We start from the raw sequence: 18546 nt of genomic DNA on the forward strand, positions 1-18546 counted from the left end.
GGAACGAGTGGACAAGGGAGTTGCGTAGGGAGCAATCCCTGCGAAAAGCAGAAAGGGGGGGGAGGGAAAGATGTGTTTGGTAGTGGGATCCCGTTGGAGATGGCAGAAGTTACGGAGAATTATATGTTGGACCCGGAGGCTGGTGGGGTGGTAGGTAAGGACAAGTTTGAGAGCAGAGTTGATGGTGGACGAAGGGAAGCCCCTTTGTTTAAAAAAGGAAGACATCCCCTTCGTCCTGGAATGAAAAGCCTCATCCTGAGAGCAGATGCGGCAGAGATGGAGGAATTGTGAGAAGGGGATAGCATTTTTGCAAGAGACAGGGTGGGAAGAGGAATAGTCCAGGTAGCTGTGAGAGTCTGTAGGTTTATAGTAGATATCAGTAGATAGGCCGTCTCCAGAGACAGAGACAGAAAGGTCAAGAAAGGGGAGGGCGGTGGCGGAAATGGACCAGGTAAATTTGAGGGCAGGGTGAAAGTTGGAGGCAAAGTTAATGAAGTCGACGAGCTCAGCATGCGTGCAGGAGGCAGCACCAATGCAGTCGTCGATGTAGCGAAGGAAAAGAGGGGGATGGATACCAGTATAGCCTTGGAACATGGACTGTTCCACAAAGCCAACAAAAAGGCAGGCATAACTGGGACCCATATGGATGCCCATGGCTACACCCTTGGTTTGGAGGAAGTGGGAGGAGCCAAAGGAGAAATTATTGAGAGTAAGAACTAATTCCGCTAGACGGAGGAGAGTGGTGGTAGAGGGGAATTGGTTAGGTCCGGAATCCAAAAAAAAGCGAAGAGCTTCGAGACCATCTCGAGACCTGTGAGTCGGCTGGTGTGGTATACTGCGTCCGGTGCTCCCGGTGTGGCCTTTTATATATTGGTGAGACCCGACGCAGACTGGGAGACCGTTTCGCTGAACACCTACGCTCGGTCCACCAGAGAAAGTAGGATCTCCCAATGGCCACACATTTTAATTCCACGTCCCATTCCCATTCTGATATGTCTATCCATGGCCTCCTTTATTGTCAAAATGAATCCAAACTCAGGTTGGAGGAACAACACCTTATATACCAGCTGGGTAGCCTCCAACCTGATGGCATGAACATTGACTTCTCTAACTTCCGTTAATGCCCCTCCTCCCCTTCTTACCCCATCCCTGACATATTTAGTTGTTTGCCTGTTCTCCATCTCCCTCTGGTGCTCCCCCCCACTCCTTTCTTTCTCCTGAGGCCTCCCGTCCCATGATCCTTTCCCTTCTCCAGCTCTGTATCACTTTCGCCAATCACCTTTCCAGCCCTTAGCTTCATCCCACCCCCTCCGGTCTACTCCCATCATTTCGCATTTCCCCTTCCCCCCACTACTTCCAAATCTCTTGCTATCTTTCCCTTCAGTTAGTCCTGACAAAGGGTCTCGGCCCAAAACGTCGACAGTGCTTCTCCCTATAGATGCTGCCTGGCCTGCTGTGTTCCACCAGCATTTTGTGTGTGTTGTTGTTTAAAAGGAAGAGCCTACTTCCAATCATAAAATAGGGAATATAGATTTTAAATAATTAGTAGATGGATTCAAGGGTGATGAGGCCTGAAATTCACTGCCTGAGTGGGTGGCCGAGGCCGAGATTCTCATCACATTTAAAATGGAGGGGTGTATACTCAAGCTGTAATTCACAGGGTACAGACCCATTGCTGGAGGATAACCGGTTCTGTTTCAGCTGGCACAGACCCAGTTTTGAAGGAACTCCTTCAGCATGAGTTCATTCTGATTTTATGACCTTGGGGGTTCCCTGGATCTGCTATAATTTGACTGGGAGCTGCAGCGTATCCAGGAGGTTCCCAACTAATGGATCGGTTGTGGATCGGCTCCTCTCCAAGCCAAAGAGCTGCAGGAAATGTATTCAATTGAAATGAAAATCACAGTCAGTTGGTTAACCTCTGTATACATTTGTAATCTGGGCCTTTGTTTGGACATGGTGGTGTGACATATTCTATTTTCCACTCCCATCATTCCCTTTGTTTTCCACTCGTGGCAGCGATCAGAGGGGTTTCTGTGATGCTGATTCCCAAAGATTTCAGTGGAACCAGGCAGACCAGCCAGACTACAAATGTGTACATAACCTGCACATCCATTCACTGCCTTCCCCCTTGTGTTGTTCCAACCTCTACTGCAGTGCACAGTGTTTGGTACCCATATTGGTTTATGATTGTCACACGTACTGAGATAAAGTGCAAAACTTTTGTTTGCATAACATCAAAAGAGATCATGCCGTGCAAAAATATTGAGGTAATAAAAAGAAGCAGAATGCAGAATCTGAGGCCCTCCATTAGTCAGGGTCGACCATGCATAACAGCTGTCTTTGTGATATGCAGGCCAGTACGCAAGACTGGGCTGTACGATACAGAGAGCAAACTGTTGCCCATGGAGCAGGCTCCCCCTCGCCACACACACGTGATGAACCCAAAGGAATGGCAGAGACTGACACAGTTTGACATCAGCAGCATCACTGGAGTTGCCAGTCAGCATTGAACTCAATGTTGGACTGACTGAGGGACACCAGCTCCAGAAATTTGCCTTGGAGTTTACCCCTGAAGCCTTCCCCATGAGTGGGTATAGCCGCAAGGCAGTGGAAATCTGAGATCAGAGTTTTCCTTCTCCTAGATGAATTGCCAACTATGGCTGACGAACCCCATCTGTCAAAAGTGACAGGTTTTAAGGTGCTAGTAACCCACCTTTGCCCCTTCCCCATCAGTAGAAATGGTTTCACTGAGTTAGTAGCCAAGCCGCACATGAAGGCCAGGAGATGGACTTGGTTGTCAGAGGCTATTTGCAATGCGTGCCATTGGGAGCATTTAATAGGTAGTGGGAAATTGTCCCCACTACCTCCCCTGGCTATAACAACCTTAAGGAACCATGCAAAATAGAGTGTTACAGTTACAGAGAAAGTGCAGGTAGACAAATAAAGTGCAAGGGCCACAGCAAAGTAGATTGGAAGATCAAGAATCCATCTTTAGCATAGGAAATGTCAGCTCAAGAGTCTGATAGAAGCTGTCCTTGAGTTTGATGGTAGGTGCTTTCAAGCTTTTGTATCTTCTGCCCAATGGGAAAGGGGAGGAGAGAGAATGACTGGGGTGGAAGGGCCCTTAGTTATGTTGACTGCTTTTCCGAGGCAGTGCAATGTATAGGCAGAATCACTGGGGGAGGGGGGGGAGGCTGGTCTGTATGAATGACTGATCTGTGTCTACAACTCTCTGCAATTTCTTCTGCTCTTCGGTAAAACAGTTACCATACCAAGCTCTGATGCATCTGAATAGGATGCTTTCTGTGATGCAACTGTAAAAATTCAGAAGGTCATCAAGGTCACATCGAATTTTTTTAGCTTTCTAAGGAAGCAGAGGCACTGGTGTTCTTTCTTGATCAGGAAAGAGCGAGCTGAAAGTCTTCTGGATGGCCATTTAGAAAAACATGCAAGGACTGAGCATCCCCACCACAGTCACTCTGACCATTTAGATGAGGTTGCAGTTGTCATGAAGACTATTGGAGCAAGAATTGCAAAACCCTTCTGCTCAACTTGCAGCAGGTCCGATCCGTCCTGGGCTGAGGGACTCATAGGTTTCAATGGACAAGCTTACCTCTGAAGGAGAGGGGTAAGGTTCAGGCTGTTTAGATTATTTGAAGTGAACTGAATTAATTTAAATGTATTCTTAATTTCAACATTTTTCATTATTTTGTATTTTCTTGTGTTTTAACTGTTTTTAAGTACTTTGAATTTTGTTCTCTTAAATGTTTATTTTTAATTTGGTTTTTAATAATTATGGAATATCTGTGAATGTCAAGAACTTGTTGTCTTCAGGGGCTGATCATGTTGGATCTGCTCTAAGAATCACACATGTTTCAGTGTGTAAGGGCATTGAATGTGGGTGTCATTGAGCTGGTCTGGGCTCCCCGATAATTGACGACCAGTGAATTAGTGTTTCTCACCTCCACCATTCCCTCCCCCACAGAATTCCACAATCCCTCCACACATTTCCTCTTAATCTCCCTGTCAGATGTTGGCAATACCTGTGCTTTTGGACCCTACCTATATACCAATCCTGTCAAAACATATCCACAATTTTGAAGGCCAAGACTCTCTAGCTTCTGGAAAAAGGTGCCCAAGTGTGCCCTAGCTTGCTGGGGCCAAATGCCTTGTGTACATGTAGCCAGCCTGTTACGAGGTGAAGGGAATCCACCCTCCAACTTACACCCATTGACCCAGGTCTCTTAATGATATAAGTAACAAGAAAACAATCTAGATCTGTCTGAAGCTGAGGTGTATTGCTGATGGAATATTTTTATCTTGATAGCGTTTGCATTGAAGTCCTCTGACAAACATCAGTTTAACAGGTCCTAAAGGACAAAAATCGGGTTGGATGTTATTAGCCAGCTGGGAGTGAATAGAACAGCAGAGAATATCAAATATGCACAACTTAATTCATCTCCATTCTCGCAGGTTGATCTTTTTGGCCATTTTATTGTTGGAGTGTTAATCCAAAACCGACTGTCAGTGACATCATCAAGCACATAAGAGGGTATAGAGGGTCAATAACAGAAGATTTTGCACATATGCACACACACACACACACACACACAACACACTCTCTCTCACACACACACATACACAAACACGCACACAGACACCCACACACACAGGCACACACGCAAACACAACACACACACACCACACCCACCCACCCACTCTCTCTCACTCACACACACACACCACACACTCCCTCTCTCACAAACACCCACACACAGAGACACACACGCAAACACAACACACACACCACACCCACCCACTCTCTCTCTCTCTCTCACTCACACACACACGCACAAACACACACAACATACACACACATTCTCACGCATAGATACCAACATTCACACGCCCACAGATATCCCTACATACTCACTCACAACATCATGCACACAGCGGACACATCAATGCTTGTACACAACTCTCACTCAGACCTGCGCATACACAGCCAAGGACACTATCCAGTTAGCTGAGTCCTGTGAGGCATCCATCTTCCTTTAGGCCATGCTCTGAACATCCCGAACCAGGTCCACTTGCCTCTTCAGATTGCCCAACCAACGACTGAGCCCATGAAATAAGATCAAGCAAGACCAGAGTGAGTTCCAGTTTGCTTGACATCTTCATATCCACTGCTTCATTGTCATTTCTAGTAGTCCAGATCATCACAGAGTGTGAACATGCCCCTGGCCTGACAGATATGCCCTTGTTATCAGGCACTTACTTACTCATACAGCATGGAAGCAGGCTCCAGATGCCTTCTTAACCACACTGTCTATCTGCACTGCCTTCTGGAATCTTGCGACACAAACGTAATGTGTTCCGTTCTCCTTGGGCTCAGACATGTTCTTTTTGACTCCTGAATGCACATATATTGAGGGTGGTTGCTATAACATGGTGTCAGTGCTGTTTACTAACATGTAATCTCTTTGCTGAAGAAAACAGAGAGATTCCAGGAAGTGGAAAAGAACCCGAGGAGCAGTGAGAAGCAAAAGATAGAATAGTAAGTGTCTTGTTTAGTTTCTCAGATATTCCCTGTGAGTGTCAATGAAATGAAGTTCCAACAACTTGTAGATATCTGGTGACCAAGCATCCTAACACAGATGATGCATTTCCTGTAGCACAAAAATGAGTGAGGTGGCTTTTGGCACCATCATGCAAAAGGGTGCTGAATCACAACAGCTTGAATGTATGTTTAAGGTGGCAACATGTTCCAAAGACAAATAATAATAGGGTAGGCAACTAATCACTTCAACAGAGGGTGGGGTTTTAAGAAGTATCTCAAAGCAGATAGGAGAGCTTGGTGGGTAAAAGGGTTTCAGAATAGTGTTCCAAGGCCTGCAGTCTTGGCAGCTGAAAGCACAGGCCTTAGTCTTGGAGTGAGTAAGGTTCAGCATTAGAGGAGAGTAAAAATTTCATAATGCGGAATATTTGTGGGAGATCACAGAATACGGAATGGAAAATGTTAAACTAACAAGGTGTCATCATCATCATTATGTGCCATGTTTTATGACATGGGCTATCATGGTCTTCCATCTGTCTTTAATCTGAGAAGTTCTAAGAAGCTTTTCAAAACTTTTGCCTGTCCATCCCTTGATGTAACTCATGAATGTCATACGCTGTCAACTACGACTTTTTCCTCCATCAGTTTTTCACGTCACTGCAAAATATTTGAGCTTCTCTTTTCTCAATACATGTCCCAGAAATTCCAGCTGCTGTTTCCTGATTCCTTTTTATTCTGGCTTTTCGCAACACTTCATCTATTATTCTGTCCTTCCACGATATTTTTAACATTCTTCTCAAAAGCCACATTTCTGCAGCTATCATTTTGCTTTGATATTGTCCAACATTCTCTTCCATGTGGAATGAATGTAGCACCACAACACTCTGAGCTTCATACCCATAGAAATTACATTATTCTTTAGTTTCTTGCTCAAACACTCAAACGTGTATTTAGCAACCCTAATCACAAACAAGAGAAAATCTGCAGATGCTGGAAATCTGAGCAACACACAAAGGGTTTCGGCCCGAAACGTCGACTGTACTCTTTTCCATAGATGCTGCCTTGCCTGCTGAGTTCCTCCAGCATTTTTGTGTTTAGCAACCCCAGTCCTTCTTCTAATTTCAGCATTAACCCCACCATCAAAGAAAGTTTGATGGTGGGGTTAATGTTGAACCATGTATCTTCTCCATCAAAGGTACATAGATAGTAGGGATATGGAGAGCTATGGTCCTAGTGCAGAGCGATGGGAGTAGGCAGTTTAAATGGTTTGGGCATTGGTTAGATGGGCCAAAGGGCCTGTTTCTCTGCTGTACTTCTCTGTGACTATGACTTTCTATCAGATGTTATCATGTTCCCTAAGTAATTGAACTTACACATTTTGTTTGTGTTTTGTTGCCCACTTTCAGTTCGTATTTCTGCATTTCTTCTTTGTTACAATCATAAGACTATAAGACCATACGACACAGGAGCAGAATTAGGCCATCTGGCCCATCGAGTCTGCTCCACCATTCCATCATGTCTGATCCTTTTTTTCTATCTCATCCTCAACCTCAGTTCCCGGCCTTCACCCCAGAACCTTTGATGCCGTGTCCAATCAAGAACCTATCAATCTCTGCCTTAAGTACACCCAATGACCTGGCCTCCACAGTTGCATGTGGCAACAAACTCCACAAACTCACCACCCTTTGTCATACATTCGGTCTTCTTGCAGTTGATAGATACAGTGGATTGTGATGTATAATTAGTTTAGATGGAGATAATGAACATCAGTGGAAAGAAAACAAGATGAGAATAGAGTCTAGCTCCATCAGCATGTCAAAGGTCCATCACTGCATTGCAGTAAAGCAAGGCATGAATGGCAAAAAATCAAAAATATGCAGCAAGAGAAATGCAATTATCATGGGAGATTTTAATCTGCATTATTGATTGAATTATTCAAACTGATAAGAGCACCATTTAAGAATTTGTGGAGTGAATAAGGAATTCTTTCTTAGAACAATCCATTGTGGAATTCACTTGGGGACAGGCAATTTTAGATTTGATCACTTATAGTAAGCGAGTATTGATGAAAGATTTTGTAGTAAAGCATCTTCTATGGAGTAGAATGCAGAGAATAGAAAAATCCAGGTACATTTTATAAACAAATACTCCAGGACCTAAACTGTCATCAATTTGATAATGATAGTTACAACAAGAAGGAAAGTTGTATGGAGTGAACTAGCTAAACAGGCAAAATGAAAGGATGAGAACAGGCAGCTAGTTTATAATATCTAGCAGAAGTTTATCTGAATAAGAAAGAGGAAGTCAATGAGAAAGATAAACATGTATTGGTCCTTATCTATTTACTATCTATATTATGACTTGATTGAGTCTTTTGAGAAGATGATGGTGAAGACTGATGAGGGTAGGGTAAGAGATGTTGTATACATGGACTTTTCTAAAGATTTTGACAAGCACTTTCATTGTAGTCTAATCCAGATGATTAAAGAACATAGAAACTTGTTAGATTGGATTCAAAATTAGTTTGTCCATTGAAGATACCATAGTGGTAGAGAGTTATTATTGTGTCTTTGGTGCTGCTTACAATAAGTTTTCCATTGGACCTGCCATATACATGTACAAATAAACTCTTCTCAGGTTTTCAGCTGAATACAGGTATTGATTTTCACTGACATTTCAATGGAAAACTCTACCATCTTCATCAGGGATGATACCTGGGCATGTCTAGTCCAGTGGTATTTATTTCCCCATTGTCTGTCCTTCCTATCGGTTAGTCCTCATGCAATCAGGTTTCCGCTGTTCCACCTTGCTTGCAATCGAATTCCATTTCATACTTATAGTAAGACCTTCATCTTTGTTAAAATTCTTTTCCTCTAGTTTTATTTCAATAATTCCTTCACCAGGCGGTCCCAAAAGCCATTGGTGTGGCACAGTAGTTTAGTGCTGTCAAAGTCAATCCTGTGACCATTGTGAATGCAATATTCTGCTACCACCAATTTCTCCAGGTAACCCAAACAGATACTCCTCCTGTGCTCCTTGACATGGGTTTCCGCCATACATCGCATCTGGCTGATATACACTGTTCCGCATTCACAAGAATACCTGTACCTGGCTGGAAGCCCAAGAAGAATTTATTCGTCATATATGCCAAGAAAGCACTAGATCCTTTTTTACAATACATGTACTTGTGCATGTGACATTAAACTTGACATTGACTTTATTTGGACTGGAGGTCTGTGGCTAGTGGTGTTCCACGAGGATCAGACCTCTGTTGTTTGATATGTGTAAATGATCCAGATGAAAACGTGGATTGGTTGATTTGTAAGTTTGTAATGACACAAACATTTTTAGATAGTGATGGATGTTGCTAGAGGATTTAGTTGGATATAGACCAGTTAGAAATGTGGACAGAGAAATAGCAGATGGCGTTTAATCAAGCAAGGGTAAGGTGCTTCCCAAATAGAACCATAGAACATTACAGCACAGAAACAGGCCTTTTGGCCCTTCTTTTATACAGTAAATGGCAGGACAGATGGATCTACTGAGGAACCTTGTGGTGCAAGTCCTTAGCTTCCTGAATGTGGTAAAAAATAGACAGGTAGTAAAGAAAGTCAGCATGTTGAGTATAAAAGTTGGGAAGTCGTGTTGTGGCTCTATAAAATTTGGTAATCCACTTTGGAGTATTGTGTATAGTTCTGGTCACACATAACAGAAAAGACGTGGAGGCTTTGGAGAGGGTGCAGAAGAGATTCACTGGAATATTGCCTAGATTGGCTGTGAGGTAAGGTTAGACAGACTTTGATTGATTACTCTGGAGCATTGGAGGGGTAAAATGAAAGAAGTATATAAAATTATGAGAGCATAGATAGGGTAGATTAATATTTTTCCCAAATACTAGAGGGCTTAGCTTTATGATGAGAGGAGGAAGTTTAAAAGATATTTACAGGCTTTTATTTTTGCACAGAGAGTGGACAATAGAGAGTGTCCCTGGAACATGCTGCCAGGGAAAATAATAGAAGCAGATATGATAGTAACATTTAAGAGGCATTTAGACAGGTACATGAGTCGGCAGGGAATGGAAGGATGCATACCATGAGGAGTCAGATGGGATTAGTTTGGATTGGTATCATGGTTCTCACAGTCATCGCAGGCCAAAGAACCTGTTCCTGTGCTATGTTCTCTGTTCTATGAGGGGGACTGAGTGTAATGTTTCTATGTTTGCATGAAAATAAGTGGTGAGGCATGCTGCAATGAGAATATTTGAGTTCTGTGCAATTTGGATGGGCAAAAGCTGGGTTAATGGAGTTCAATATAGAGAAGTATGAGGTTTAGTAGGGGAAATCAAAGGGCAGACAAGGAGAGAGACTGCAAAGGGATCTGCATGAATCGCAAGAAAATAGCAGGCAGGTACAAGAAGAAATCAAAAGTGGGGAGGAGATAAAGATAACGCCAGAGGGCGACTTCTTCAAGTTTATCTGCAAGACAGTTTATAATGTTATCTTTAATGTCTCTTCTTTCCTTTTCAAGGTGGCTGGGGTTCTGTTGGAGTCTGTGATCTATAGCTGTACTTAAACTACGGTTCTTCATGGCAGTGGGTTCCCACTCTTGGAGCCCACTGAGTGGCCTAGCGTTTTCAATATCTCCAGGAGCGGCTCTGCAACCCTGTGGATGACACAATTCCTCGCCGGTGTCACTGACTGAAGCATCTCAGGAGATCAGAACGTCGAGACAGTGGGTGCAGCTGTCAAAGGCTTCTGCACTCAAGCAATCTCTCTCTCTCCCTCTCAATCAGTGGTGAGAGAGAGTTTGCTGCTGATTCTCAAGTCAGAAAAACTTGAAACACTGCAGACTGTTACAGTGAAACAGCGAGCTGTTGGTCTCCCTCTCGCTGTGGCAGGAGTGATACCTCTTTCTCCCTCATTAGTGAGAGAGAGAGAGAGAACGTGGGATGTTGAACTGTTGGAATGAACAGCAGTTTTATTGATGGACTTTAGATCATGGTCTCTTTGGGGGCTTTGCTTTTACTTTCATGGTGGATGGGGGCTGTTGCTTTCTGCTGGAACAAGTGAGGGGAGGATTGATGTCTTGCTGCTTCTTGTACGTGAGTGGTGGGAGTGGGACTTCGGGGTTCTAATGTTTTTGTGTCACTTATTCTTTGGGTTTTTTCTTCTGTTTTGTGGATGTCTGCAGAGGGTAAGAATTTCAGGTTGTATATTGTATACATTCTCTGATATTCAATAGAACTATTGAACCATTAAAAAGGCATCTAGGTTTTTGTTGCTGGAGACTGAAATTTAAAATCTGAGAAGAATTTCTACTCAGGCTATACCCTGCAGGGCAGTATATTGTTTCATATTCTTTACTTAAAACTCGATGTTCAAGGTGTCAGGTCTGATGTTTGAATGTTTAGTCTGGCAACTGTTGTTTTAAATCTATTTTGAATATGCAGTATAGATCTATACTAATTAATATTAACGAAAATCTAACCAAGATCTAAAATTAACTCAGATCAGTTCTAACATGTTAATAGATTATAATACTTATTAGCTAACAGTAACTAACAGGGCAACCTTTGCAATCTTGGCTGACAGCATTTCAGACTTTGGAAATTTGGAATACTGACAATTCTCGGAACCCTGCATAGCCAGGGACATGTCTATGCTTAAAAAGGGACAGTTTGCCAGCTCATAATCAGGAATAATTTCTGTCATCTGAATTTTTGATAATCTGACAGCAGCTGAGTTTCAAGGATGCCAGAAAAAACTGTTTCAATATGTAGTAACTGATTCTCACCTAATACTCAGATAATTTATAGGATGAGAAGATTGTACTAACATGTTGGAACAATCTTTCACTCACCATAAAATACCCAATCTCGGACACTTCTTGGTATTAATTAATACAACTGGTTCAGTTGAACTTTAAGTTGTTGGTGATCCTCCATGGGATGCTGATGTTGGAGCATGTGCCAACAGTATTGAGGGTAGGTCAGTAAGTTTTCTCTTGGTGGTGTGAGCACTACTTGCCACCTTTCAGCCCCTACCTGAGTCTTGCTACATGATGGGATTCACTGTTTCATTTGCCGAGGAGCTGGGAATGGAATTGAACACTGTGCAACCATCAGTGAACATCCCACTTCTGACCTGATGTTGGAAGGAAGGTCATTGATGAAAGCTGACTGGGACATTGCCTTGAGGGAATCATTGGCTACCTTCATAAGCACCATTTAATGATAATGAAGCAATACGGAAAATCTCCAGAGCAACTTTTGTATCACTGCACACATTGAGTTTATTGCTCATATCAAGCCAAAACAAAAGTTAGAACTTGATGATTGCAGATTTCTGCTGTAGTTGTATAGTCTCTGGATCTCATCAGAGTTTACATCTGCTGTACAAGATCCAGACCGCAAACATTATGTTCAACGTCAAGTTTCAATCAAAGTAAACACTTAGTTGAGGTCAGTGAAAATATTGCTTAAGATTAACTTGTACTCACACACACATGCTCAAACACACACACAAACACACACACAAACTGTGCTGACTTCCACTTGTACGTTGGAAGGCTCCAGATGAATAGCTCCTTGGTTTCATAAGGAGCTATCTGTTGTCCTCTTTGAGTAAAGTGAAGGTGGTTTTAAATCTGAATTCAGAACATCAGATTCAGTCGCTTTGCCTGTGCCGCTGGTGTCGATCGGTTGATATTTATAAAACCTTGACGTGGCAAAGAAGATGAGCGAAATCAGTCCCATGAGTGCGGCAAACACGAAGAACTCCACTGCCTGTTTCCAGGAGAGAAAGGAGGAAACCTTTATTAGTGAAATCAAGAATCTGGGCCAGGCATCTTGCCCAGGATACCGGATGTAGATGGGCAACTTGCTGAGCCCTATCTGTCTACCAAGCTTTGTGATCTTGGCAGAAACCAGAGCTCCCAGAAGAAGTCTATCAGTCATCCTGCTTTAGAGTAAGAGGGCCTAGAAATTCAGATGTGCAACACAGTTTTCTTAACTCACAACACTGAGGTGTGCAGTCTGCTTACTGAGACTAGTGCCATTAACTCAGATGAAGAGACCCCATAATCTGCACATCTCCCCCTGACCAGTCATTAAACATTCACTAACCCAAGGAGTGTTGGCAAAGTCTCTGGATGATATGTCTCCGGCAAAGGAATTAAGGTGAAAGGTTTCTACATGGATCAGAGCTCAGAGGGGCAAAAAGGCGAGTTTGTTAAAAATAAACAAAATAAGCATAAATGAGTCTTTACTGATTGGAAAACTTACTGAGCAGTGCACCACAGAGATTGGAGCTCACCTTTTTACAATTAATGTAAAAGCCAAAGAAATGGTTGCTAAATTTACTGATAACACAAAAGTAGCTTGGAAAATATATTGTGAAGATGACACCAGATAGGTTAAGTATGTGAGACAAAAGCTGGTAATAGAATACAGTGTGGGTAAAATGTAAAATCACCCATTCTGGCAAGAAAAGAATAATAAAGTGTGTATCAAAAGAGGCATTGAATATCTCCAGATATGTACATCACATTTAGCAGTAAGATGAAAAGAAATTTCTTCACCCAGAAGTGAATGAACCTGTGGAATTCTCCACTATAGAAAGCTGTGGAGGGTAGAACACTGAATATACTTAAGAAGGAGAAAGGTAGACTCCTAGATACAAAAGGGTATGGGGAAAGAGTGGGGATATGGTATTGAGATAGAGAGTCAGGCCTGGTCATAGGGAAAGGTGGTTTGCTCAAAGGTCAAGTACCTGGTCCTACTTCGATTTTATAGGTTATGTTTTATGAAGCGTTTTGTATCTCGGGTGAGCCTCGAGCACATACCTGGTTCTTTATTAGTGTGCTCTCTGCAATTATCACAACGATGAGATTTCCCACACCTTGGATAGCAAACCAAGCTGCTGTTGTCACGGACCTCATAGAAGACGGTGCCTGTAACACAACCCAACAAGTCACCTGTAAATTATCCCATTGAATTGTGCCTGCAGGAGAGGGCGCCTTCCAGCCTCTGGAATTGGCTCAGCCTCAAAATCATGTCACAGTGATCTGCCCCCAGCACCTCTGCCTCAAATCCCTTAATACCCCCATCTATAATGTCAGTTGTGAAATCACCTGTTGACCAACATCCCCACCAAAGGGGAAAAGACTCACAGAAACCTATAACACTTTATAGGAGTGTTGTTTCTGTCTGTTTAGTATAGAACCTGCTGATCATTATAAATATATGAATTGAGAAAAGCCATGATACAGGCATTCCTTCCTTTCTACAGAATTGCATCACTCCCTGTTCTGTCGTCAGGTTTCACTTTAAAAACTTTCCCATGTGCCTTCTACTGCAGAGTCCTGCAGAGGATGACCATTTTGCTGCAGTTTAAATCAATGCTGGTTACTCTGTGTTTCCCAGCACTGAGCACATCTACACGGAGTGCTGTCGCAGGAAAGCAGCATCCATCATCAGGGACCCCCACCACCCAGGCCATGCTCTCTTCTCCCTGCTGCCATCAGGAAGAAGGTACAGGAGGCTCAGGACTCACACCGTGAGGTTCAAGAACAGTTATTACCCTGCAACCATCAGGCTCTTGAACCAATGGGGATAACTGCATTCACTTGCCCATCCATTGTGATGCTCCCACAACCAATGATCTCACTTTAAGCACTCTTTATTTCATGTTCTCATTACTTATTGCTATTTATTTATATTTGCATTTTCACAGTTGTGTTCTACACTCTGGTTGATCGTTCATTAATCCTGTTATAGGTCACTACTCTATAGATGTGCTCAGTATGCTCACAGGAAAATTAATCTCAGGGTATATATGGTGACATATATGTACTTTGGTAATAAAATTTACTTTCAACTTTGAATAACCTGAATAAATCTGGTTATTATTATTGGGATAAAGAAACTGAAAACAAAATTGGGCCCTGCATAAACATGAAATCTATCTGCCAATCAGAAACTGGCCATTGGAATTGCATTTCTATCACTGCCAATTTAAACATAATCTTGCAGACTTCATTACCCTCCAGGCTTCAGCATCTGTAGCAATGGCAGCAAAGGAGCTCAGTGAGAAATTTCCCTTGTTCCTTAAACATGAACTCACTCACTCATCGCCACAGATCGGGTCTGTTGATGATTTGAGTGGGAACAAGTGTTCAGAACTGGATCCAAGTGGCAGCTGAGCCTCTTTTCATGTTCAGCAGCAGTAGCCCCACGTCTCCACTATATGACACTGTAATAGCCCCTGCTTAGGCTGTGTATCAATGTATACAATATGACGAACCATTCTCTCAACTGGTCTAGAGCAGCATTGATGGAGTGGCTACAATGCGCTTTCCAGACTGAATCCTTCCACACGTTCAAACTATTACTCAAGGAAGGACTGCAAGTTTCCTGGATCTCACCCCTTGAACTTCTCCAAGGCACTACAAGCATTGAAAAAAAATACCGTGCTTGGATGGCTATGATATAGTTCTGCTCCTGTGTCCTGTTTGTAACCAGAACAGTTCATAAATCAAAAATGCACCACCACCCAGCAATATACTTAAATAAAAACATTGGCTACCTGAGGGTAATATGGGTTAAACTGAGCGTTAATTGAAACCATTCAGATTCGCCGTGAACCAAGTTTGCACAAGGCAGAAGATTATGTTGCAGCCCCACCACATCTAGCAGATCCATCCTGCCTGTCTCCCAAATGCTCATTGTTCATAAATTGGATATTCATAACCTGGAGCGGATCTGTCGCGTACTCAATCCCCACCTCCCGAAACAAACCTGGCCCCGTCCCAGTTAATGAATATCATCACCTGTAACTCTATTCCTTGTTTCTGAGGATAGAACATAGAACAGTACTGCACAGGAAGAGGCCATTCAGCCCAAAATGTTGTACCGAACCAGCTAAAAAGCAAATCAAAAGCACCCAAACACTAATCCCTCCTCCCTACACCATGTCCATATCCCTCCATCTTCCTCACATCCATGTGCCTATCCAAATGTCTCTTAAAAGCCTCTAATGTATTTGCCTCTACCACCATACCAGGCAGCGCATTCCATCATCCACCACTCTGAGTAAAAAGCTTAACCCCCACACTCCCCTTGAACCTACCCCTCTCACCTTCAATGCGTGCCCTCTGATATTAGACATTTCAACCCTGGGAAACAGAAACTCTCTGTCACTCTATCTATGCCTCTCATGATCTTTCAAACCTCTATTAGATCTCCCCTTGGCCTCCAATGCTCCAGAGAAAACAACCCAAGTTTATCCAGCCTCTCATGATAGCAGTGCCAAGATATTCCTTGCACAGTGACCAAGCCACTCATATCTGAGAGCATCCACTTTATCTTAAAAAAAGGATAAAATAATAAAATGGATGGTCAAAAAAATCAGGAGCTTTCCATGAAGTAAAATGTGAAATAAACAAATCTTTTTGTTTTTCGGTTTTCCCTCAAAGAAAGAGTTCAAAAAATGAGGTGCGCCAAAACTATTTTGAGACCCTTCTTGCCTGCAGCCAGTCAATGTTATCTGTGGTCCCCAGATTTGATTGAATTGACTTTATTTCTTACATCCTTCACATACATGAGGAGTAAAAATCTTTACATCTCCATCTAAATGTGCAATGCACAATCATAGTAATTTATCATAATTTGTATTAAATAGAACAGTCAATGTAATATAGAGTGCACTCAAATCAGCATGAGTTAATCAGTCTGATGGCCTGGTGGAAGAAACTGTCCCGCAGCCTGTTGGTCCTGGCTTTTTTGCTGCAGTACTGCTTCCCAGATGGTAACAGCTGGAACAGTTTGTGGTTGGGGTGACTCGGGTACCCAATGATCCTACGGGCCCTTTTTACACACCTTTCCTTGTAGATGTCCTGAATCATTGGAAGTTCACATCTACAGATGCACTGGGCTGTCCGCACCACTCTCTGCAGAGTCCTGTGATTGAGGGAGGTACAGTTCCCGTACCAGGCAGCGATGCAGCCAGTCAGGATGCTCTCAATTGTGCCCCTGCAGGAAGGTCTTAGGATTTGGGAGCCCATACCAAACTGTGAATGAAATACAGCCAGCATGATATGGGGTGTTCTGTGCTTATAATGCAGGCTAGGGTTACACAATCTTAAAGGCCGACCTCAGATTAACTGTGATTAATCGAACAAGGTTAAAAGCTGAATAGTTCATCCTATGCGGATATGTAGGTGAAATCCCAAAATTTGCAACTTTTTCCAAAGAGCTTTCAACCCAGAATTAAGATACTGAGGAAATGCTGAAAGGGAGGGCACTGGCTGGACTTGGTGCCTGGTTGATGTGCCTGATAATGAAGACACCAAATGATCGATGTGATTAACATTAGGAGGCCCAATGACTCTGAGAGTTAAAGCCTTTTACCTGAGTATAAGCCAAGTGCAGACCAGGCACCACAAACAGTATCTCAGATATTGCGAGTACCAGGTACTGTGGAATCTGCCACATCACCGAGACCGTCTTTGGCCAACTGTCAATGAGCAACTGCATGGTGACCTGACAAAAAGAAAAATCATTACTTGTAGTATTTACTTATTTAGAGATACAGCACAGTAACAGGCCCTCAATGCCCAATTGCACCCATGTGACTAATTAACCTAATGACCCATATGTTTTTGGACTGTGGGAGAAAACTGGAGCACCTGGAGAAAACCCACATGGTCACAGGGAGAATGTACAAACTTCTCACAGACAGTGGTGGGAATTGAACCCGGGGCCGTTATAGTATTATAATGACTGCTATGCTAGTATCCCCTCCCAAAGTATATAAGTATATCACAAGATCATAAGACAAAGGAGCTGAAGTAGGCCATTTGGCCCATCGAGTCTGCTCTGCCTCTCCACCATGAGCTAAACTATTCTCCCATCTAGTTCCAATTTCCAGCTTTTTATGAAAGTATATGAAAGGAAGATGGTCAGGTGAAAGCCATCAGCAACCTGGAACATAGAACATCACAGGACAGGCCTTTCAGCCCACAAAGTTGTCCCAAACTAATTAAACAAACAACTCCAAATTAATCTAATCCCTCTTTCCCACACATCAATCATATCCCTCCCTTCTCTGCATAATCATGTACTTATCAAAGTTCAAGTTCATAGTACATTTATTATCAAAGTATGTATACTTTAGACAACCTTGAGGTACATCTCCTTACAGGCACCACAAAACAAACACAGTAGAACCCATTAAAAAACAGTCAAACACCCAATGTGCAGAAAAAAAACAAATTGTGCAAACAATAAAAGGAAACAAATAGCATTCAGAACTGAAGTTCACAAAAATAAGTCCACAGACATGAAGCTAGCAGCCATTCCAGTAGCCCCTTAGTTGCAGACCACAGCTTTAGTTCAGCGCGGAGATGAGTAAACCTCACGGAGCAGCGAGCTGAACTGGCCTATCGCTCACCTCCGGTCTCAACACCCTGACCTTTGCAGTCTGGCCCGGCGCTTAAATCATCCATACCTCAGGTTGTTCCTTGCTCTTGGGCCCGGGTCCGGGCCTGTCCACCCCATACTCAACCTTTCCAATTCATCCGGCGCTTAAATTGATCAAACCTCTGGTCTTTCCTTGCTCCTGGGCCCGGGCTCCACCTCAACTCTGCCTCACCTCCACTTGCCTCATCTCTAAGAGTCTTTTAAATGCCCCTTTGTTGTCTGGCTCTGCCATCACCCCTAGCAGTGCATTCCAGATCCCCACAACTCTGACTCACACATCTCCTTTATACTCTCACCTTAAATACATACCCTCTTGTTTTAGACTTCTCAATTGTAGCTAAAAGATATTGTCTGCCTACTCTATCTACACCTCACACAACTCGATCTGTAGAGAACAGCAACAGGGATATAGAAACAAAGCTTTAGTACTAGTCTACACATGTTCTAAACAGTAAAACAATCCCACAATCAATGGATCAGATGGAAGCTCTGTGGACTTAGCACATCT

At 42.9% G+C, this 18546-nt stretch overlaps 2 protein-coding genes across 3 annotated transcripts in view; one reads left to right on the forward strand and one right to left on the reverse strand.

Moving 5' to 3' along the window:
• ace (angiotensin I converting enzyme (peptidyl-dipeptidase A) 1) overlaps nt 1-10833 on the forward strand; it is a 141928-nt gene extending 131095 nt beyond the window's left edge. Inside the window, exons 25-26 of the mRNA XM_073070754.1 lie at nt 5496-5560; nt 10088-10833. Coding sequence (XP_072926855.1) covers nt 5496-5542 — 47 coding nt within the window. The 3' untranslated portion in view covers nt 5543-5560; nt 10088-10833. The remainder of the gene's footprint in view (nt 1-5495; nt 5561-10087) is intronic.
• Nucleotides 10834-11763: 930 nt separating this feature from the next.
• Nucleotides 11764-18546, reverse strand: part of LOC140741066 (solute carrier family 15 member 1-like) — a 94792-nt gene continuing 88009 nt past the window's right edge. Inside the window, exons 20-22 of one of the 2 annotated variants that reach the window (XM_073070755.1) lie at nt 16968-17099; nt 13403-13510; nt 11764-12344 (exon numbers count right to left, since the gene is read on the reverse strand). In XM_073070755.1, the coding sequence (XP_072926856.1) occupies nt 12153-12344; nt 13403-13510; nt 16968-17099 (432 nt within the window). In that variant the 3' untranslated portion in view covers nt 11764-12152. Of the gene's footprint in view, nt 12345-13402; nt 13511-16967; nt 17100-18546 lie in introns of those variants that run through there. The other variant, XR_012102001.1, reaches the window with a different exon arrangement.

Source organism: Hemitrygon akajei, chromosome 18 (genome assembly GCF_048418815.1).
Source record: "Hemitrygon akajei chromosome 18, sHemAka1.3, whole genome shotgun sequence".
NCBI lineage: Eukaryota > Metazoa > Chordata > Chondrichthyes > Myliobatiformes > Dasyatidae > Hemitrygon > Hemitrygon akajei.